The 23787-nt window shown below is 29.0% G+C and overlaps 2 protein-coding genes across 9 annotated transcripts in view; one reads left to right on the top strand and one right to left on the bottom strand.

Moving 5' to 3' along the window:
* The window catches only part of LOC142324217 (uncharacterized), a 121215-nt gene extending 98451 nt beyond the window's left edge, over positions 1 to 22764 (bottom strand). For 2 of the 7 annotated variants that reach the window (XM_075365019.1, XM_075365020.1), the window contains exons 1-4: positions 22661 to 22762; positions 20480 to 20626; positions 20248 to 20382; positions 17944 to 18069 (exon numbers count right to left, since the gene is read on the bottom strand). In XM_075365019.1, the coding sequence (XP_075221134.1) occupies positions 17944 to 18069; positions 20248 to 20382; positions 20480 to 20623 (405 nt within the window). In that variant the 5' untranslated portion in view covers positions 20624 to 20626; positions 22661 to 22762. Of the gene's footprint in view, positions 1 to 17943; positions 18070 to 20247; positions 20383 to 20479; positions 20627 to 22660 lie in introns of all 7 variants that reach the window. The other 5 variants (XM_075365025.1, XM_075365022.1, XM_075365023.1 and 2 more) reach the window with 5 other exon arrangements.
* Positions 22765 to 23327: 563 nt separating this feature from the next.
* LOC142324219 (uncharacterized) overlaps positions 23328 to 23787 on the top strand; it is a 107910-nt gene continuing 107450 nt past the window's right edge. The window contains exon 1 of one of the 2 annotated variants that reach the window (XM_075365028.1): positions 23328 to 23609. The gene's annotated coding sequence lies outside the window, so the exon portion shown is untranslated. The remainder of the gene's footprint in view (positions 23610 to 23787) is intronic. The other variant, XM_075365030.1, reaches the window with a different exon arrangement.

The following is a 23787-nucleotide window of genomic DNA, read 5'->3' on the forward strand; positions in this document are numbered from 1 at the left end:
CCCCTAGAAAAATAAAAATGTACTTTGTAGGTTGCATACATCAAAATTTTATTCCAAGGGTAGATGTGGTGTATTCTTTCACATAATTTAATGCTCATTAGACAGCTAAAGTATTTCTGTACGATGTATTTGTTTTATTCAAACCTCCATAAAGGAATGAGAACAAAAATAATCTTTGAGAATACATTTTGTATTTAACCTCATTCATTCATTTAACTCTTACACGCTGAAACTGCACGAACGGTTAGCATTAACCTTCCAGTAGGGAAGTCGACGGTTCAAGGTCTGGCAAAACAGATTATATTAATTTTAATATTAACAGCTCTTCGATACGGTTTCTTATCCTTCACACTGTTTTCGGGTCGTAATCAAGATATTCTGATGTAATATAAGCTACAGGTACATTAACGAGCGACACGGTCGCCCCGATTCCAAATCGAAAAATCTACTCAGGATAAATGGAGATTTTCAGAATATCGTACAAATCGATTATCGATAGTTTTTTGTACGATAATATTATTTTTTATCGGTTTTATATTATTAAAGAATATTACAAGTATTTCTGATAAAAATGAACCTATTTGTTTTACGTAATTCTGGTGAAGAATTTCCAGAAATAACTAAGTTAAACGCTCGACACATGTTACCTTAGAAATGAATGGGTCTTTCTTTTTCCTGTTTAGCCTTCGGTAATTACCGTTCAGATAATACTTCAGAGGATGATATGTATGAGTGCAAATGAAGTGTAGTCTTGTCAGTCTCAGTTCGATCGTTCCTGAGATGTGTGGTTAATTGAAACCCATTCCTCAAAGAACACCGGTATCCACGATCTAGTATTCAAATCCGTGTAAAAATAACCGACATAACTAGGACTTGAACGCTGGAACTATCGACTCCCAAATCAACTGATTTGGGAAGACGCGTTCACCACTAGACAAACCCGGCGAGTTAGAAATGAACGGGTCTATATGACTAATTGTTTTAAATCATTTTAAAGGCGATCGTTTACTATTTTTGGTTAAAATCGGTTATATGCACACAACGCTTCTGCAGTTTGTTAGTTTTTAGACGGGGCCACTGAAACGCTAAATTGAAATAAGAAAATAAATAAATAGAATTATAAATGTAATTCGATCAAATTTAACATACGCTCGCTAACCTTCGCTGGTCAAGGTTAGCGAGCGTAGGTGGGCATATAACGAATTTTAACCCTATTTTTTTAAAAGAAATAACATAATTTTTCATAAATATATAGTTTCAAATTCCAGAGTTTTTAAATTTCCCTTAGTTAATTTAATGAACAAAAATTGTTCATTAAACAATCGACCCTGATCCTGGTGATAAATACATAATTAAAGGGTTTAATGCGGCGAGTTAAAAAAATAACCATTTTCCATTGGTAAATGCCTAACGGAAGAATAAATCTGAAAAAATTTAACGATACCGTAACGGTATATAGAGTCTCCCCGAAAACTTAAATGAATGTATTTTTTAAAATTGTAATCCATCACGTTTAAAATGATTTAAAACAATTAATCATTAAGACTCATTCCTTGCCTAACTAGGATTCAAACCCAGAACCTTCCAGAAAGCCTCTATGACCTAGATGTCCACATAAATATCAAATATCTAATGATATTACCAGAAATATATTATTAGATTCTATGTTGCATTGAATTTTGTTGAAATAAAAACAATATTTAATATAATTGAACATAAAGTGGAGGCATCAACTTTCTGCCATAACTCCTCTATTTGTAAACGATTTTAAAAAACAAAATGTCATTTTATTCAAAATAAAAGGCATAATGTTTTAGCAAATAATATAAATTTTGATGAATCTAATATTTACGGAGTTTTAATGGCTTGAAAAATAAACATGCCCGTCATTTTGTAATTTGCGAAGGTCAGGTTCATAATCACAAATTGGAAATGGTGAGTGAAGTGATCTCTGCGGCCATAGGGTAGGCCCCCTGGCTTTTTGGCCCCGGGAGCCCCTGAGTTGGCTCTGGGATTTGTCTGGGCTGATCTGAGCCCTGAGGGTCAGGTTCTGGCTAGACGGGCCAGCTAGTACTTAAATATTTGCAAAACACAGTAAAAGGCTATAAAACAGGTATTCATATACTTTTATTTTATGGAAGGTAAGAAATAATTAGGGCAAAAGGGCAAATGAATTCGATGTGAAAATGAAAAATTCCATAATAAAGCGACAGAAGAACGATCGGTTTTGTTAAGGAAACCAAGGTTAACTGCCTCTTACATTTTTCTTCATCTTACAAGAAATACAACAACAAGAGATCATGGAGAAAACTGAATAATGAATTAAGAAGAGCAACACAAAAAAGTAAAAAAGAAATGGTTTTGTGAGACCACTCACACGTAGAAAATTCAGGAAAACAGGCGGTATGAACTTATGTGCAAAATAGTAAAAAACAGTAACTTGGAATAAGTAGAGATACTGACGCTAAAGAAATTGCCAGTAAAAATAATAGTGTTGTAGGAAGAAGAAAAGATATTTGAAAGGTAGAATAAGTGTATAAAGGAACAACACTGCTTAACAGGAAGCCAAATGATGTTCTTATAGAAGCTGGGTTAAAATTAAAAAACCTGAAGAAGAAGCAGCAAAACTTAAAATCGGAAGCTTTATCAACATCAACAGAACTGATCACAACAGAAGTCTTAAAGGAGGATTTCAGGAGATACAATATTACATAAATGAGATCTATAACAGTGGGATGTAGTCAAATTTTCTTACAACAATCACGATTCCATTTCCCAAGAAGCATGTTGTCGTTAAGTTTTAATCTTCTCTTCAACAGAAAGACCGAGTAAAAAAAAAAAAATGAGGCACTACAGATGTGATTAGGCTAATCAAAACCATTAGTAATAGGTATATGGAAAGAAGTAAAGAAATAAGTATACAGTATCAAATAAGAAAACTAATGTAAATAATTAAAAGACAAAGAACAAATGTACAATCCAAATATACAAAATTAATTACAGAATTGCACCTGAATCGGAAATTGGTTATTAAAATAAAGGATGCTCAAATTGAGTTTAACCTAGGAAGAGGAATAAGCAAGGACGCTGCCTTTATTTATTATGTAGTTGAAGATATGATTCAAAGATGCTCTAGAAGATGACAGAATAAATCTAGGAGAAAGGAAAATAAATTGTAAAATGTTTACAGTGATTTTACAATTTTGTTTTGCAGATGAAGTACATAATATTCAAAATTAGAATACATTATTACAAAATAGAGTTGCAATGAATGTTAAGAAAACAAAAGTAATGAGGTTAGAAAGAAATAAGCCCGTGAATAACTACAAAAAAAAAAAGAAAAAAAAAAGTTGAACAAGTAAAACAAAACTGATAATGGAGATTAAATGAATAGATGGAAATGAGAAGAAATAAAGAAATTGTTTACAAGAATAGAAGCTTAATCAGAAAAAAATTCAAAATAAGGGAGCTAGGACATATTCTGAAGGGAGAAGAATCGGTTAAAACAGAGTTTTTTTTTAAGTTCTCGATGTCTATAGCTTGAAGACCTTCCTATGTTTCCAACAAGCCATATCTTTTTAATAAGAGATATTGGTGTAAACATTAATGAAAGCATAAAATAGTAATAGTGAACATCTAGAAATACTTAGAATGAATACACATAACTGCTTAGTTAATACTGAAAAAATATCGAGGGTGATCAATTTTACATAAACCACAGGGAAATTCTTGATAACAATGATGCTGATTTTCAGTTTAATAAGTTTCTAGATGTTATATTAGGGCTCCCTCTATGAAACATGAGACCTTGCCGATGGGCAAGGTCTCATGCCCCCTCACCATCGTGAAGGGGTTTGAGTGCTCAGTGATACAGAGTAGCTGGACCGAAGGTGCAACCATATCGGAGAGGTATTTGTTGAGAGCCAGACTAAGGATGATTCCTGAAAGAGGGCAGCAGCTCTTCCAATAGTTGTTAAGGATGTAGGTCAGGACAAATCAAATGGCCATATCAACATCACTAAATCTTCTGAGTACTGTGCAGTTGAAAGCAATGGAAAACTGCAGCTGCATTTTCATATAACAAAGATGGAGACACCTTCCTTTGTAAAATACTCTGGAGGTAAACTAGTCTCCGGTTTGGATCTCCGGGTGGGGAATGGTAAGAGAGGGGTCACCAGAAAATTAAAAAATAACACTCAACACTCTAAGAGTCGGAACATGGAATGTTAGAAATCTAAAAAAAGATCGGTAGGTTAGAAAATTTAAAGAAGGAAATGGATAGGATAAATGTAGATGAAGGAGGAATTAGCGAGGTTCAGTGGAAAGAGGAAAACGACTTTTGGTCAGGTGATTTTAGAATAATTAACTTAACTTCAAATAATGGGGAGGCAGAAGTAGCTTTTGTAATTAACAAGAAATTAGGGAAGAGAGTAGAGTATTTAAAAATTCATAGCGATAGAATCATTGTAATAAGGATAAAATAAAAACCTAAACCGACAATGATGGTTAACATCTAATGCCTACAAGCGCCAATGATGATGATGATGAGGTAGAGTGTATACGAAGAAATTGACAAAGCAATTAAACACATAAAAGGGGATGAAAATTTAATAATAGTTTGAGATTAGAATGCTAGCATTGGAAAAGGCAAGGAAGGAAATATAGTGGGTGAATACGGGCTGGGCAAAAGGAATGAAACGACTTACAGAGTTTTGCACAAACTATTATTTAGTAATTGCCAACAGCCAGTTTAAAAATCATAAAAGAAGAATATACACATGGAAAAAGCCTCGTTATACTGCAAGGTATCCGGCAGATTATATTATGGTTAAGCAAAGATTTAGAAATCAACTCGTCGACTGCAAAACTTACCCTGGAGCAAACATTGATAGCAACCATAATTTAGTGTTAATGAAATGTAGATTTGGGTTTAGAATCCTGAAGAAAAGTGTCAGATGAATTGGTGGAATTTAGAGAAGCTTGCAGAAGAGGAGGTAAAGAAGATTTTTGAGGAGGACATCGAAAGAGGTCTGAGTAAAAACGGTAAGGTAGAAAATGTAGAAGAAGAATGGGAAAATGTTAAAAAGGAAATTCTTAAATCAGCGAAAGTGAACTTAGGCAGAACAAAGAGAACTGGTAGAAAACCTGATTTCAAACAACATATTGCAGCTGATGGATGAACATAGAAAATATAGGAATGCTAGTGATGAAAAAAGTAAATGGAACTATCGACAATTAAAAAATACTTTAAACAGGAAGTGCAAACTAGCGAAAGAAGAGTGGATTAAAGAAAACTGTTCAGAAGTGGAAAGAGAAATGATCATTGGTAAAATAGCCGGAGCATACAGGAAAGTTAAGGAAAATTTTAGAGTACATAAATTAAAATCTAATAATGTGTTAAACAAAGATGGTACACCGATTTATAGTACAAAAAGAAAAGTCAATAGGCAGATTGATGATGAAAGAAGTATTTGGAAAAATACAGTTAAAAGAAGAGACAAACTTATAGGCCACATGTTAAGGCATCTTGGGATAGTCGTTTTAATATTTGAGACAGGTAAAACAAAACAAATTGTGCAGGCAACGTTTGAAATATGTAAAACAAATTGTTAGGGATGTAGGATGTAGGGGGTGTATACTGAAATGAAATGAAATGACTAGCACTAGACAGGGAATCTTGGAGAGCTGCATCAAACCAGTCAAATGACTGGTTTATTAATCAATCAAAATCTGTTATTTATTTAAAAATAGATCTATTTATTTATTTTAAACCATGGATAAAGTTGGACTGTGCATTACCATTTCTCAGAGACAGGTTGTATAGGATATGGCATAAAATTCTCACAGCCACAAAACTAAGACGGAAAGTTTAAGAAAAAGATATATATGTAGATTATGGCAGCTAAAAAACATTTTAAAAATATGAGGGAATTACCTACAAAGAATCAGTAGAGAATTAAAAAACCAGTGTACTCCTATGCCTACTATTAAATAAACATACGTAAATGTTGTTTCTGCTGAAGGTAAAATTGCTATTTTTAATGAACGTGGTTCTTGTATCTAGTTTATTTATAATTTTTATTAATTTCCTACTTTCAAAAAAATAAATAAAGATAAATTTTATGGCAAAGCTACATCTTTTGCAGATGATACTACTCTAGTATATTCATAAGAATCTTGATAGGTTGCAAACTATAATGCAGAGTGATCTGGATAATTTCAACTTATTGGCTATCTTCACCTGTTTATAATTTTGCAAAATGCTATTGAACAGGTAATGTGTGGTGCGACTAGGAAAACATTCTTTCACCTTTTTTTCAGTAAATACCTGTATTTTTCATTAATCTCTTTGTTTAGCTACGGGTGAAAGCTATTATATAACTACGCAAACTTTAACAGAAAGTATTACTGTTCCAAAGCCTTACTGTACATTGTTTTAAACATCTTTATTTTTTTACACCTATGTTCTTTAAGCGCCTAATGGGTAGTGAAAGAAGTACCTGTAATTATAATTTAAATTAAATAATTTAAAAGAGTGGATTTTTTGCTTTAAACGGTGATTTTGTCTAAATGAGAGTAGTCAATTTTAAATTTAAATGTTATGTTAATATACATCGTGGTATCAATATTGTGTGTGTGTGTGTGGGGTGGGGGGGGGAAGAAACTGAAGAAAACTAAAGTTTTATATTTTAATGTTTCTAATTATAATTACAGATTTAGTACTTCTACCAATTTCGTATAATGGATTCAACAATAAAAGTAGAATCCAAACCATGAAAATTTCAGAATAACAATCAATCAAGAGAGTCGAATTTAAATATTTAAGTAAAATAATTACCCCTAATGTTTTAGAAAAAAATAAATAAATAAATAAAAGCCAAAACACAAAAAATGAAAGTGGCTTTCATCTTAAACAAAAATAAAATTTTTTTATTAAAAACACATAGACACTACAAAAAACCATAGCTTTACCACTGTTACTGTTATATAGTATGGAAGGCCTACAGAATTTCTTAGGAAAAACTAGTAATTGTCGAAAAAATTATTTTAAGAAAACTCTACCACTAAAACTCAAAGATAATATTTATAAATTAAGCAAATCGGAAGAAATTTACCAAAATTTTGAAGCCATACAATTAGAAAAAGAACTCAAATTTTATGGTCACTTGAATGGAATGAATGAAATTAAATTAATAAAACAGGTATTTAACTTTTTTTTAAAAATGAAAAGCAAATAAGCTAGTTCAAAAAAATATTATTAAATACTTCCAAAGAAATAATTTTTGATGAAATCTTTCTGAAAACTAGTGGATAAATCTACATTACTAGAGAAACAGAAAAGGAAACACCAAAGGAATGGACTAAAGAAAGAAGAGACAAGTTTAGGGAAAAAATTAAAGAATCTGGATAAGAAAGAACTCGGAACTATGCATGGATGGTCCCTTAGGTCTGATTGCAAAAAAAAAAAAAATAAATAAAATAGCAATAACATATGTTTATAAACTTTTTAAATTTACTCTAGCTTATCAGAAGCAAAACTGAATCTATCTGTTGTAGCCAACACTCTTTGGCTTTTCTGCACATTTCTGTGCACATTTTATTTATTAGTTCACTTATTTTTTGCACTGACAATAGGATTCACACATACATACATTGAACCACCCTAATCGAATGATTGTAATTACCAAATTTATCGGGAACATCAAAATAAAAGATGTTAGACAGATTCACTTTATAATTTCATCCAGATTAGGATGCCAAATTAAAATAACTTGATCAAAAAATCAACAATTTTCTCAAGAATTTTTAACTTATATTTTTTTGAAATTATAACTTCTTTTAATAACTTAACTAAACTATAACTCTAATGGCTTTTTCAAAACAAACAATATATTACATTTAAGAACTCATTCATAGTTGTATGTTACTGTTTTAATGTTTTTAAATACCTACTACACTAGTACAAAAAATTCTTCAATTGGAAGCTTTGTTTTAATTATTGAATTGTTATATTGAATATGCTAACACTATTATTGTTAAATAACTATATAGATAAAATTGTAATTTTTTTGAACGCAACTTTAATAAAAATATTTCTAAATATGATTAATTATGCGTTTTAAATGTTCTCAATTAAAATGTAAGTTTCAACTCAGAAACAGGTAATGCCACATTTAATATCAATAACTGCAATTGTTGTTTTTAAGAATGCATCTAAAAACAACTACTGCAATTATTAAACAAATGGTAAGTTTAAACATTTTTGGGGGCGCTCGAAAATTTTTGATTAGCAATATGCCTAATATTATAGGTAGGTGAAAATGTTTGAGAATCGGTGATTTAAAAAAATATCTGTTATTCTTTTTACAGAGATCAGTCTTTGATAGAAATATTGCAAATAGTTGTAAAAATAAAAATAAATGAAAATAACACCAACAGTATAATAATAATAATATTTACAAAAATTATAATTTATAATATTGACAAGGTATAAAGTAATCTGATAAAACTGTGTGAAAGACAATATTAAACCATACCTGCTTGTTGTTGGTCATTACATCAACAAACAGGATACACGATCAACTTCTAGTAGCAACTGTGTTTTTTGAATGATCTTTTCATACCTTTTCAATCTCAATTATAAGCTTAATATTAAATACTTATTCAAATTTTTTCAACAATTACAACGATGTGTTTTTTTCCATAAAATATTCACTGAAACTAAAGATAGGCTGTCTCACAAAAAACACTCTGCATGCTTAAATAATACTAGTTTTGGGCTAAATCTTAATTATAATTATTGAGAAACAATCGTTTAATATACCTCCAAAAGTAGAAAAAAATACAACAATTTTTTTTGTTTTCCGCTTTTCACACCCGTCATTTTCAAAAGAAATGACATTAACTAAAATTGTCCAAATCCAGTTAGCGAAAAAATAATTGCTGTTTTCAACAATTCCTTCATTTTTTGTGCAATTTTTTTTAACTAATATACATCAGTTTAAACACAAGTACCATCTTTCATAGCGACCACTTAATAATATTGTTAAAGGTCATATACCAAAACTACTTATAAAAAAATGTATTTTTTGAAGCAGTTCTCTAGTAAAATTATTATTACTAACAACAAAAAGTTCCGTATTCTTCAAAAAACACATAGATCTACTTATTATTAAGAATTATTTAAGAACAAAGTGTAAGCAATACTCTTAGTCATAAAGATTTATTATTAAATTAAACTGTTAAAGTTGAGGAATCTTTATCTGATGATTCTAAAGATTTTTTTTAAATTTGCTAATAAAAATAACAACGTAGATGTTATCAATCTTGTATGTTTTTTGAAATGAGTATGCTAATAAGGGCGCTGACATTGTAAAACTTATTCTAAACTAAAAAATTTGGGAGTGTCTAAACTAACAATTTCCTTAACTGAAATTACATTTAATTGTAATGATCGCTGGAGTTACACATTATTTTAACTGAGAATAATGTTGAAGAGGCCATTTGACTTAATGATGCGGCTTTGAGAAGCCAAGAATATATTAATCTTCTTTTAGTGAAGAAATGCTCTGCCTTTTTTGTACAGCTTTTTACTAAGCTCTTCAATCGTTCTTTAAATACTCTTCTTTTTCCTAGCGTTTCAAAAATTTGTTACATATCCTGTTGAGGTTTTTCCCAATCAGTTAGGCAGTGGAGGAAGTGATTGTCAGTCAGCTGGTTACTAGTCTTCACACATCGACTGACACAGTCTGCTATGAGTTAAGAGAGATACACGCCTTTCTACGACCTCTGTTACTACCAGTGTAGCTCATAATCTGTGATTAAAAGTTTAAGAGTATGTCGTGTGTGGTATTAATAAATAGTTAAAAGTTCAAAAATTGAGGTTTTATTTCACAACATAAGCCAAAACATGTCTATTATTTAAAAATGGTGACATTCAGATATTGATAATTATTGCTCTTAGCAAATACAAATTTTTTGCAAAGATCTTAGGTTAATTTGTATGAAAATTACACTTTGCATAAATCTGAACAACATGGTTTTTTGGAATGTAAATCTACACGAACAAACTTGTACGTATATATGGAAGATACTGTTGTTGTTTTCGTTGTGCATTTGATGTAGTTAATATCAAATTACTTATTAAAAAACTTGCTGCGTGTGAATTTAATAATAAATTGTCTTTGATACATTCATTTTGTACAAACAGAATTACAGATTAAAGAGAAGTCTTATGGAGCGGAAAGAGAAATGATCATCGGTAAGATAGACACAGAATATAGGAAGTTAAGTAGAATTTGTGGTAGATAAATTAAAATCTAATAATGTGTTAAATAAAGATGGTACACTGATTTATAGTACAAAAGAAAAGGTCGACAGGTGGGCAGAATATATTGAAGAGTTATATGGAGGAAATGAAACTAGTGTTATATAATAGCGAGATCTGAATATAATAGAACATTGAAAGATGTGAGTAGCAGAAAGGATACCTGCAGAATTACTGCACAGTGCAGATGACGAAGCGATAGATAGATTATACAAACTGATGTGTAATATTTATGAAAAACGGGAAATTCTGTTAGACTTCAGAAAGAGTGTTATTGTCATGATACCACACAAAGCAGGAGCAGACAAATGTGAAGAATACAAAACAATTAGCTTAACTACTCATATATAAAAAATCTTAATTAGAATTCTGTACAGAAGACTTGAGAGGAGGGTGGAAGAAATGTTAGAAGACAATTTGGTTTCAGGAAAGGTAAAGAGAAGAAGGAAGCAATTTCAGTGCTCAGATTAATAATAGAAGGAAGATTAAAGAAAAACAAACTGACATACATGCCATTTATAGACTTAGAAAAGGCATTTGATAAACTGGAATAAAATGTTCAGCATTTTAAAAAATTTAGGGTTAAGTATAAAGATAGATGAACAATTGCTAACATTTACAGCAACCAAACTGCAACAGTAATAATCGAACATAAGAAGGAAGCTGCAATTAAAAAGGAAATCCAACAAAAATGTTCCCTATCCCCATTACTTTTTAATCTTTACTTAACATCTAGCAGTTAATGATGTTAAAGAACAATTTAGATTTGGAAAAACAGTGCAAGGTGAAAATATAAAGATGCTATGATTTGCTGATGAAATAGTATTTCTAGCAAAGAGTAAAAATAAGATTTAGAAGAAACAATGAATGACATAGATGAAGGTCTTACACAAGAACTACGGTATGAAAATAAACAAGAACAAACCAAAAGTAATGACATGCAATAGAAATAATGTAGATGGACCACTGAATATAAAATATTATAGAGGTAGAATTTTGTAGTTTGGGAAGTACAATTACTAAAGATGGACAAAGTAACAGCGATATAAAATGCCGAATAGCACAAGGGAAACGAACTTTCAGTCAGAAATATAATTTGCTTACATCAAAAATTAATTTAAATGTCAGAAAAACATTTTTTAAAGCATATGATTGGAGCGTAGCTTTATATTTGGAAGAAACTTGAACGATCAGAGTACCTGACATGAAAGGATTAAAATCTTTAGTAATGTAGTGCTACAGGAGAATGTTAAAAATCTTATGGGTGGAGAAAGTGATAAATGAAGAGGTGTTGCGGCAGTTGATGAAGAAGCATTTGGAAAAATATAGTTAAAGAAGACACTCTTATAGGCCACATATATTAAGGCATCCTGGAATAGTCGCTTGATATTAAAGGGACAGGTAGATGGGAATAATTGTGCAGGCAGGCAATGTTTGGAATATATAAAACAAATTGCTAGGGATGTAGGATGTAGAGGATGATATACTGAAATGAAACGACTGGCACTAAATACAGAATGTTAGAGAGCTGTATCAAACCAGTCAAATGACTGAAGACAGAAGAAATGCAATAAAATTGTACGGATAAACTCAAGAAAGAAGATTAAATGTTCTATTGTCATATTAATAGTACAAATATAGAATAATGAAAACACTAGTGGACTATTTTGAAAAACAAAAAGTTGAGAGAGAAGACTTGGAAAATAGCAAAATTAATGTAGAAAAAAAAGTCATTATATAAGAATACAATACAAGAGCTGAAAGTTTTCTACTCACAACTCCTTTGCCTAGTGTACTAGTCACTGCATTGTACTAGACTGTTGTATTTGTATTTTATATACAAATGTGTCATGTTGTTAGTAATTGGATTATGTCATCCGGTTAGATAGTACAGTAAACCCTACTCATTCATCTTGCCTAAGCCAGCCAACAGTTTGGTCGACAAAGACAGGGCAAACCTTCAGCTCACTAAATGTAATTTGTGAAAATACTGAACACCAATCATTTTACAGCAAATCATTAATCCATCATAATTCTTTTATGAAATAAATAGTAACCAAATGCATTTCTATGTACTACTCAATTCTATCTGTCTATACATATGAGATATAAATTCTTCTGCTAAGAAGAATTTAAAAACTCCTAATAACAGATTATAGCTCCTAATATCTCACTGATATTTTATTGATTGTTATAATACAGAAAAATATAGTAAACAGCATACGACTGTATTTCTGTACATAACTCATGTGTATCTCTGTATAAATAGAGAAAGCGGAAAGTAAAAACAATTTATTTAATGTGCTAACAACCAATTCAAAACCAACCTAAGATTTTAAACCCCAAAGATGCATATAAACACTCATTAGTATCACTCACACCTACATGGTGTGAGTGATACTACAACCTACATGGTTGGTTGTCCAACCTACATGGTTGGACAAAGTGGATAACTTTAATTTAGTTTTAATCATCACAACTAGTCTGAAATAAATAATAAACTTCCATTCAATCACATTAAAATACAATTTATTTGTTTTTATGAAAAGGAATGATGTATGTTTAAAATAAAGAAGCATCCTGTTTTCTGTGATCACATAAAGATCACAATTTATATATTATAAACATATTTCTAAACTGAAATTAATATAAACTGAGCTTTTTATTACAATACAATAGTCTATTTCACAAAGAAAATTATTTTCTAAGAAATTAGTACAGATGAAATATAAGAAAAAATATTTTTAATTAGTCATATAAACTTGTGATAGTAAAATATACAAAAATTATTCAAACTGCAAAAAACGCAGAGAAAAGCTGCATTGTCTGCAACCAGTAACTAAACTAGAAAACACAAATCCCCGAATAAACAAGAAATAAAGAATATATAATCAGATATCTAAAAAATAATAAAGCATTTGGGTAAGGACCCAATAACTTTGCAGTTTTTAAAATTATCATATGATCTATTACAAAAATTATTAGAAAACATTTTGAAAAGAGAAAAAATCCCACAAGAATGCCCTAATTCATCATCCTCTTCACAAAAAAGAGACAAAATGGAAGTTTTTCTATTTTACTTTCAGTAACCTATAAAATCTTACAAAAGTTGTTGAGAATAGAAGGGCACATCAATAAACAATTTGAAGAATACATCAGAGGGTGGTTTACAAATGGAAGATCTTGTGCAGAACAAATAGTATGTGTAAAATTAATAATAAGCTGCATAAATTATAACCTTCTTAACCGAACAAATAATTTCCATTACCTTTTCTAAAGATTAATTTATTTTGAATTATCACAAAAAGAATTTAAAAATTACCAATAAATAATTTAAGCATGGTAAAATATACGTTAATGAGACCATTGTGTCAGATCCCTTTTAATTGTGTTCTAGATAGACATCAAAGAATGGAGGAAAACAATGAAACTTAATGCGGTAGAAAAAAAATTGGGTTACAAAAAGGACAACCTAGGAAGAAATTGTTTTGCCTTTATGGAAGATCAGGCAATAATTGCAGACAATTTTGAAGTAACAAAAATTCAAATAGAAACATTAAAGTAATTGCAGAAAAAAAGGATTATATATTTTCTAAAAAAATACAAACGTTTGACGAATATTAAAAAAAATCAAAATCTCTAAAAATAAATTATCACAGATTTAAATTAATTAATTCAGCAGTCAAAAAAAAATCCTAAATAAAAATCCCTTAAAATATATAACAAAAAATTTGTTAAAGGAATGTATAAGAATACTAACAGTGGCAACAGAGGATTTTTTTATTTTAAAGATTCTTAATTTTTTTGGGAGGTTTTAAACTTGTCGGGTAAAAAAAAATAAAACATTTTTTACATTTTCCGACAGCATATACTTTTAAAAATATGTCTAAATTTCCACAAATAAATTCATAATAATTCTATTACAGATAAATAAAGTATATACATATACTAAACAACCTCGTTAAACAAAAAATATATTTTAAAGTCTATAAATACTTATTCGAAAAGATTGTTATAAAAACTGTGCCATGCTTTTATTTTAACTAAATACTTTCATTACTTTTAATTTAAAAATTTAATAATTATTACATTTATTTATTGGTTATTTATTAGACATTTATATAATCATTTTTTACTTTTCAGTGCATTTTTATATTTGTTAATATATTATATTTTTTTGTTTAAAATTATCAATTTGATTTAATTCTTATTTTTTACTTTTTAGAGGGTTGTCTAATTTGTTTGCCTTTTTTTATTAATGTTAATATAAATATTAGTTAAATAAAAGCTTTTTTAAAAAATAATTTTTTATATATAATCAAATATATTATTGTAATTTTTTATTTTTATTTTTTACTTTTTAGTCTTAATGAACAAAAGCTTTTCATATCCAAAAAAAAATATTCTTAATAATATTTAAATCTGAATATTATTGTTTGTTCAAGCTTGTTTGGTTTTAATATTTGAAAACATTACTCAAATGTAAGACACACGATATGAAGTTAATATAAAATTAAATATAATATTAAATATTAAATTAATATAAAAAAATTAAGTTAATATTAAATTTAATATAAAATTACATATAAACTTGAAAAAAAAATGTTCAACAAAAACACATTTAAACTTGTGATTTGGACTAAAGTCTCACTTGAGAACTTTACACAACTTTTTTACACCAAATTTTCTGACTGCCATGGTTCAGGGCTTAAAATGTTCATAAACATACTCATCATGTACTATAAACTACAGTAATATACAAATCTGCGTTTGAGGCAAACAAGATAGAAATTCCCTGCCTTAAGTTGTAACATACAAAAATGAGAAAAATGTAACGTTACATTATAAACATTAGAAAAATTTTGTCATACTAGTTTTAAATTATACACATATTAAAGAATGCTATTACTTTTTTCCTTAATCAATTTTCTTAAAAGGTCATAATGATTCTCTAATAAGGATATTGTTAAGATGTCTTTCCAAAATATAAATCTGATCAAAAGATTTTTGATAAATGTTACAAATATTAATTTTTTTCTTTAAGTGGAAATTAATATGTGTTTTAAAATCACAACTGCAATTAAAAGACCTTTGGGGAAAATTTACATGCATAATTTTTCCCTTTGGGATGCAAATTAATACGCAGCTTTAAATTAGAAAAATGATTAAACATCTTCTGACAGAAGTTATAAATTAATTTTTCTCTTTTGTATGAATATTAAGATGTCTCACTAAATTGTATTTAGTATTAAAAGACTTTTGACAAAAGTTAGAAATATAATTTTTCTCTTTTGTATGAATATTAATATGTTTGTTTAAAGCGCTTTTATTATTAAATGACTTTTGACAAAAGTTATTTTTTGTTATAATTATAAATTAATAAAAAATTATTTTAATTACAATAACATTAATAAGTGTTATCTTTCAAAAAACCACAAAATATGTATAAAAAATTGAATAATTTAAACATATATTCATAATCAACATGGTATTGAATATTAATTAATCAGAGTTAACTTTAGTATAATAAGGAACTTTACTTATTTTATAGTATGTTTATAATCTTGAGTGAAACTTTATTATGAAATGCATGTTCTAAGAAAACCAACAAAACTAATTATTTAGCAAATTTATAACAGGTCAATATATTTATTACTTCTATATTCATATTGATCACATCTACAAACCCACACATTTTATATACACAATGTCTGGGGTGAAGGTATCTAAAACTAATGGCCCTATTTAGGAAACCAGTTCTTGAAATCTCTTACAACATAAGCTCAAACGACAGGATATATCCCCAAGATTTGTTCAGTATACTCTCAGATTCAGCAGAATACACAAATGCAGACAAGCCAACTCCAATGCAACTGTCAAGATACATGCTTTGATTAGTAGTTTCAATTAGTTATGCATGTTCAACGGCTTGTACAAACTGAATTAAATATCAATTCTCCTACATCCAAGACATCATATTCCAAACATATGACTTCAAGAGAGACTGGAAGCTTGGTTTCACAAACTGGAAATCAAAAGGTTTTTTTAATTACAAGAGACTGTGAATCAAGTAAGCAATGAGTTCACTGCCAGTCTAGGTAAGTCTATTAGGTGGTCTAGGTATGGACTGCAAATTCCTCCATTTGCAAGTGTACAAGTTACAAATACATCACATTAAACCAAACGTTCGTTGCCAATATCAGCTTGTAGCAGAGGCAATCATCATTTTGAAAACAATCCTAATTATAATGATATTTTATTTAGAGATGAGGCAACTTTTCATACATTTGGGATAGTTAAAGACACAATTGTCAAATTTGGTATAGTGAAAACACCACACAGGAATAAAAAATGAATGAGACATACCAAAAGTCAGTATCTGTTATGATGAGAAAAGATGGAATCATTGGGCAGTTTCGTTCATGAAGTCTGAAAGGGAGCAAAGGTACCTGCCTTTCTAACGGTTTTCCCTGATTCTTGAACCAAAACCTTAACCTTTCCAGCCCAGGTCGATGGCTCAACTTGCGACTTATCCTCCCCAGAAGAGGAGGAAGAGCCAGCAAGCTGCAACACCTCACCAGGTTTAACCCACTTGGGCTTACCCTGTTTCTTAATGTCAACTGTGTCAGACATACCCTCGATCAACAATCCACTATATAGTGAACTAAATGGGTAAATCCACAAGTACAAGAAATTCACACCACTTAACCCGTGTTGGATTGACTACATGAAAATTCAGGTAAGAAAATTTTCACGTAAAATCTCAGATTAAAGTCTAATAGACATACATACAGTCATTATCTTTTGTTAAACAAAGTGGGTGCACAATAATAAACACACAATACAAATAAAAACTATCAACACAAACAGCTGTCATTGACAGCTGTTCAAATTAAACAAATGTATGAAATTTCAACAAAATCAAAATTAACAGACCAAAAATTATTAAACATAACAAAAACCAATAACAATAAATAAAAACTGACTAATAGACAGTTCCTGTGCCAATAGAGTAGTTCAAAGAGAATAAACCCACCCACTCCAACAGATAGCCTAGATAACCAACCTAGGCTAATTACGTAACCAAAAATTTGAAATAAAATACCCAAAGATAGAAACCAAAAACAAATGCCAAACCCTTACAAACAACCTAGTATAATAACTTCTGAATATTTTCAGAAACATAGCAAATAGTAACCAACTAGGTGGAACCCACACAAACCAGACTGTTTCCGCTGGCGTTGTGTGTTTCTCTCTGTGTCAGGTCCATTTTAAATTGCTTACCTGGTAAAATATTCAAATTTTACAACCGGAACAATTAAAATCAAATCACCTGGAGCTTATTGAAATGTGAATTTTATCAACAGATTATAATACATATATTTAGTTATCACCAAATTTTCAAACAAAAATTTACTCTCACACACTGATAATTTATCATTTACACATAGCATAAGTCAGTATTAATTAAATAGAACTAATAGAAATAAATACAATTTTTTTTTATAACAGTAAAAGTAATAAAATATACATATATACAAAGTACATACATATATTTATGAAATAAACAAGAGGAGAAATCATGTTTATTACATGATCCAGTAATTAATACTTACATGACCTGGATAAAACCACATCTCTTCTTCTATCTTCATCGGGCGTAAATCATTTATTTGTTCATTGGTTCTCATATTAAGATTAGGTTGCGATGCAACATCATCATTCAATAAGATCTCAGATTCCTTTAAAAAAAAAAAGGATAATGAAAAAACCTTGCAAAATATGAAAACGAACTAATATTAAATCATTTTTTTTTATTCTACCTGCAACTTAATAATACCATTATATACATCATAAAATTCAATTTAAAATAGATATTTTTGGTAACAAATACCATTAAAAATCTAAGTCTAATTGCTAAAAATTATACAAAAATCAAGAACTGAGACAGAAATAGACCAAAAAAAAGAAAAAAGTTGTTTTAATTAATTTTTATATAAATTTTCTATCGATGAAATATAACACAAGTTATTAAAAATAGATACAGGTTTTATTTTCTTAATGTGTAGGTTGCAATTTGTTTAATTAGAAAACAAAAAAGCAACACCAACAAGGCCAAATGAGATATATGTAATGAGAAGATAAATAGCAGGGGCCCCAATTTTCCAGACGTCAAACTAACTGGACTTTTTAAATTCAGACTCGGCAATTTAAAAAAAAAAAATACATTATTATTTGAAAATTTTAACACTATTCAAATACATCTTTGCTTCAACTGGAAGTTTTTTATCAATCTTTATTTTACTGGTTTTTTTAACAGACTTTTCTTCAATTCATTTGCATTTATCAAACACGTATATAGATATGGGCCTATGTTAAACTCATTATAAAAGCAAATTTCTACAGATTGTACTTTTTCCAACATAATATTGTTTATTTTTTACCATATAAATTTTTTGTTACTTTGTACGTATGTTCAAAATTTATTTTTAATTTTACTGAAAAACTTTTCTTTTTATTTTTACTTAGTTACCCGTTAAATAATAGAATATGTCTAGTATAATATGATAAACCTTTTTTTAAATTACACATATTTGGTCTTGCAAAGGTCCAATTGGATAGCTGATGTTCCACTGTATGCATAATCAACCACGCTTACCGCTTCACTTTCAAATTTTCTGATATAACAAAGTCGTTCTCCTTAATTGCTAAAAGATCTTTTTTTAATATTACCATCAACCACATGATTCCTCTTTCAGTTGCACTAAATCTACTTGCTATAATAAAAAACAAAAAATGATTCTACAAAGTAAATATGAAGTTTTGTATATTTATAAGACAAAAATAAATTGTATCTAATTCACTCACCACACACATTAAAAGTGCAGCCACAGTTAAATTATTATTAATATTAGGTGACTTTTATAAACCAGGTTCTGTACGGGAAAACATCAAATACATTTCTTTTGTTAAATGTTATCATGCAATTTAAATGTTAAAAATGCTACTATTCTCACCTTACAGATTATTCTATATATTGTAATTTTTGACAATCATATAATATGCTAAACTGTTGCGTTAATTTTCTTGATATAGTTTTTTTCTAATCTTACTGACGTCAATGTTAATATTTCTTATAGTGAAATTTTTATCATTACATCATTTGCCTTTAGAGATAATGTTACCTAATATTTTAAATTCTAATCTTAAATCTTATAAATACATACCAGATAATAAATACTAATTAATAAATAATAATTTTATAAGTCAATTAAAAACAAATATAGGGGTTGTTCAGAAAGTTCTTGGCCTGACAAACAAAACCGAAGATTTCAAAAATTTTTTTTTTATCTTTCAACTAAGTTCCCTTACAATTTGATAATTTACATAGAATTTCCAACTTTTTAATATTTTCAGTATGATGTGATTTGTCCAACTCCGTGAAGTAAGCAGTTATCCCACCTTTTGTATCATTTAAAATGAATCTTTGTCTAGCGAGCCATTTTTTCAGGTTTTGGAAGAGTAAGTAATCAATAGGTGTAAAATCAAGTAAATACAGCACATGCTTCAACTTGCCACTGTCAAAGCATACATTTTCATGGAGTTTTGCATCTACAATCCGAGACATGTGTACACGCGCATTATCATAATAAAAACAGTCGTATTGTTTTGGCCAATGTGGTAAAGCATCAGAACTGTAATGCTCCCCAGTACGTGTAAGTTAAACTTTTAAATTCAAGAATTACTAAAGAAAGAATCAAAACATGATAGAAAATGCAATGAAGTCAAATTAAAGAATCGACATTAAGTGCATACATAAACTTTCATTCCTATAATACTCCGATGAATACACTCTGAGATGGCTAGTATAAACTTCATACGTTACTTTCAATATAAAATAAATGCACAATAAAACTTACCACTTCATTTTTAATTGCATGATCTTCAGATTTAATTAACTTGATCCCTTCAAACGCAAGAGGATCAGTTACTTCATTATAATTATCACAACCATTACCAAGTGGCTCCTCTTTCACTTGGAAAGAATCACTATCCTAAAACATAAAATCAACATTTTAATGTTAAGTTTAATGATGTGATGACACTTCCTATATGACATAAACAAAAAAACATAAATCAAATTATACTTACACAATCAGATGTAATATCATCAATCGGGTGATGTGGTAAAAACAAGCATAATGTTTCCTCTGCGCTATCATCTTCAATTTCTAGTTTGATACTGTTAGAGGACAGAGCTTCAAATGTGTAGATATTCTTTAAAGGTACATCCATTACCTTCAAAAATAAAAACATTAAAATTAAAATTTAAGTATTTATAATGAAAACAATAAAATCGCTGCAAACTATAAAACATTACATTCATTGAAATTTTTAAACCAATCTATTTATACTTATATACTGTTTCAATATTTATGAAATACAATTTTGAAACAGCCTGGGAAAATTTTAAACCCGACTAAATAATCTGGCTTTTTTATTTCTTATTTCATTAAACACTAAATTTACAAGTATTAAAATTTCAAAATGCCTCAAGCAATTTTTTTTGCCAAATAAAAATTCAAGGGTTTGCTAGGCTCCCACTATGCTTCAGCCAGGTCTTTGATTTTGTATTCACACATTAAAAAAGTAGTATTACACAAATTTTCACAGAGCATCAAATACCTAACCTAAAATGTTTAACAGCTCTCCTACTAATAATAGATATGCTTAGAATTAGTTAAATACAATATCTAAATGATAAATGGTTTGGACAGCAATGATCTGTAGAAGGTAAAAATCCAAGCCGAGGATATCAATATTTTAGTCAATTAACAATCAGTTTTGTGAGTTATGGTGACCTGTTAAGATAATAATCCATTCTGTGTAGAGAGGTTAGGGTTTAAGGTGAAGGTTAGAGTTCTGTGGAGAGAGGTTACATACAGTTTTGTAGTTAAAACTATAAACTACCTTAATAGTTATTCAGTCAAAGACTCAGTCAGCTGAAGATGACTGATGCGGCTCTTTGTAAGCTGATTATCCATCGTACACAAGACCAACAGTGTCGAACGAGTAGTATAGTCTCTCTCTGTAATAAGTATATTTCCATTATAACATAAATTCAGCCACTTTTCCTACAAGACAGAGTTAAGTATTACCAAACTTTCGTAATTTATCCCTAAATTCTCTCCACAAAAATCTAACCTTAACCCTAACCTTTCTCCACAGAATGGATTAATATCTGAGACCATGTCTCAATAACTCACAAAACTGATAGTTAATTGACTATAGTACCGATAATGTGGCGTGGACTTTGACCTTGGATGGGTCACCCGCTGTCCAAATCTGTTTTCAAAATTTACATCTTGTGTTTTGCTGATCCTAAGCACATATTAAAGTATAAAACAAATTAATGTTGATCAAGTAACTGCTCAGGATTACCAAATAAAAAGAGATATGGTAATGGTTTTTAGATAAAAAATTAATAAAAATAATTCTGAAATAATACTCATGAAACTTTATCAGGACTGCAATCAATAAATACAAAAACAGAAATTGATAAATAATTTTATACACTTTTAAAAACCTTACAGTCCACTCATAAGATATTTATTCTTCAACTCTGGCTGAATATAATTTCAAATTAGCAGCAACTTTATTCAAAAAGTAGTGGAAAAATAAAATCATTAAAAAAAGGGTTTTGTTTACTTATGTATTTATCTGTAAATAGATATAAGTTACAAGCAAGTTTTTTCAGTTTTTTGGTTCAATTCTTTGTTACTGAAATACAAATCTGGGTAAATGTGTAAATAACTAAAAAGAAACATACAATACAATACAATAAGCACAAGCTTGTTTCCATACAGTCGCTAATTAAAATATTAATGGTAAATAATTTAACGTGTAATAATGTTTCATCATGCTGTTCCAACCTAAATATTAATTTTTAAAATAACATTGACAAAACCTTTTCTCCTAAACTCTTACTATAATTTTCTGTGTATATTTTTGATGACGTTCACAACGTTGAAGAAACGTATTATTACTATATAATCTAGAAATGATTAAACAATTGTCTGTGAAAACAAAACTATTGTTACTTATTACGTACTTAAAAGGATAAAACAATAAACATTTAAAAATACGTTAAAGAATAAATTATTAAAAAAGCAAAAACTATAAATAAGAAACTACACAAAAAGGACAAACTTCATTATTTTTTCTTTGAAACTGCATTTTAAAAGAATAGAAAAAATAGAAACTACAGTTGCCAAAAAATACATATTTTACATTAGTAGTCATTAAATATTAATATTAGCGTAATTAACTTACATCGAATAAACAAGTAACGAATATAAACTATCGACAATCAACTTACAATAACTTGCTATAGTTTTAATTCAACTAACCTAACTCGCAAACAGATGATTACGGCGAATCAGTCTGACCGACGATGCCAACATGAATTTTAGTAGTAATGACATACATATGTACACCGTAAATATTTTAATCGTTCTTGGGCAGTCATGTAATATGTATAGATTTATTCAGCTGTAGCAAACTAATATTTATATTTACTTAGAATATTACTAAGTGTCAATAAATAAATATATATATTTATATATATATATATTTTTTTTGTAGCCTACACAACTCCGGTAATGTAAGGATTCCAACATAGGGTCATCCATCTAAATCAGTTCAGCCATTGAGCCGCTACAGTGGAAAAAATATATACACACACACCCTAAATACATTACAATCCATTTTGAGCAGTCGTGTAAAAACTAAATTAGCATATGCTTAAATAATATTTTGTCAACTTTTCATTATTTTTAGTGGAGAAAGGGAATTGATAATAAAAATGGGCTTAATTCAAAAGAAAAATGAATAAGCCTTTGTTTTTATTAAATTATTTTATTTACGGGTCTCTAAATAAAGTACACTAGTTTTTTTTTTTTGGCAGCCAAAGTGACAACACTGCAAAGTTACACAAACATGGTTATATGAACAGCTGATTTATATTAGGTATTAATATATTTAGTCTATTGTTGCCGCATGAGATGTAAACGAACTTTTCGTGAAATGAGTTTTTCTTGTGCGTTACAAAAATGAGTGATACTAATTATTAGCAACGTTGTGCAATTAAGTTTTGTGTTAAACTCGGTGAGACTGCTACTGAAACTTTTTCAAAATTAAAACGGGCGTATGGAAATGATGCTCTGTCTCAAACTAAAGTTTTTAAGTGGTTTAAAGCATTTTCAAACTATTAAACATATTTGTACGTATATAATCTATTAAGTATACCGATCATTTTACATATTCTCCATACATCATTCATAGAATATGTATGTAACATTAGTTATAAGAGGGTATTCATAAAATATGTATTTAACATATAAGAGGGTATTCATAAAATATGTATTTAACATTAGTTATAAGAGGATAGCTTACGTAAG

The sequence above is a fragment of the Lycorma delicatula genome, chromosome 4 (assembly GCF_047948215.1).
Source record: "Lycorma delicatula isolate Av1 chromosome 4, ASM4794821v1, whole genome shotgun sequence".
NCBI lineage: Eukaryota > Metazoa > Arthropoda > Insecta > Hemiptera > Fulgoridae > Lycorma > Lycorma delicatula.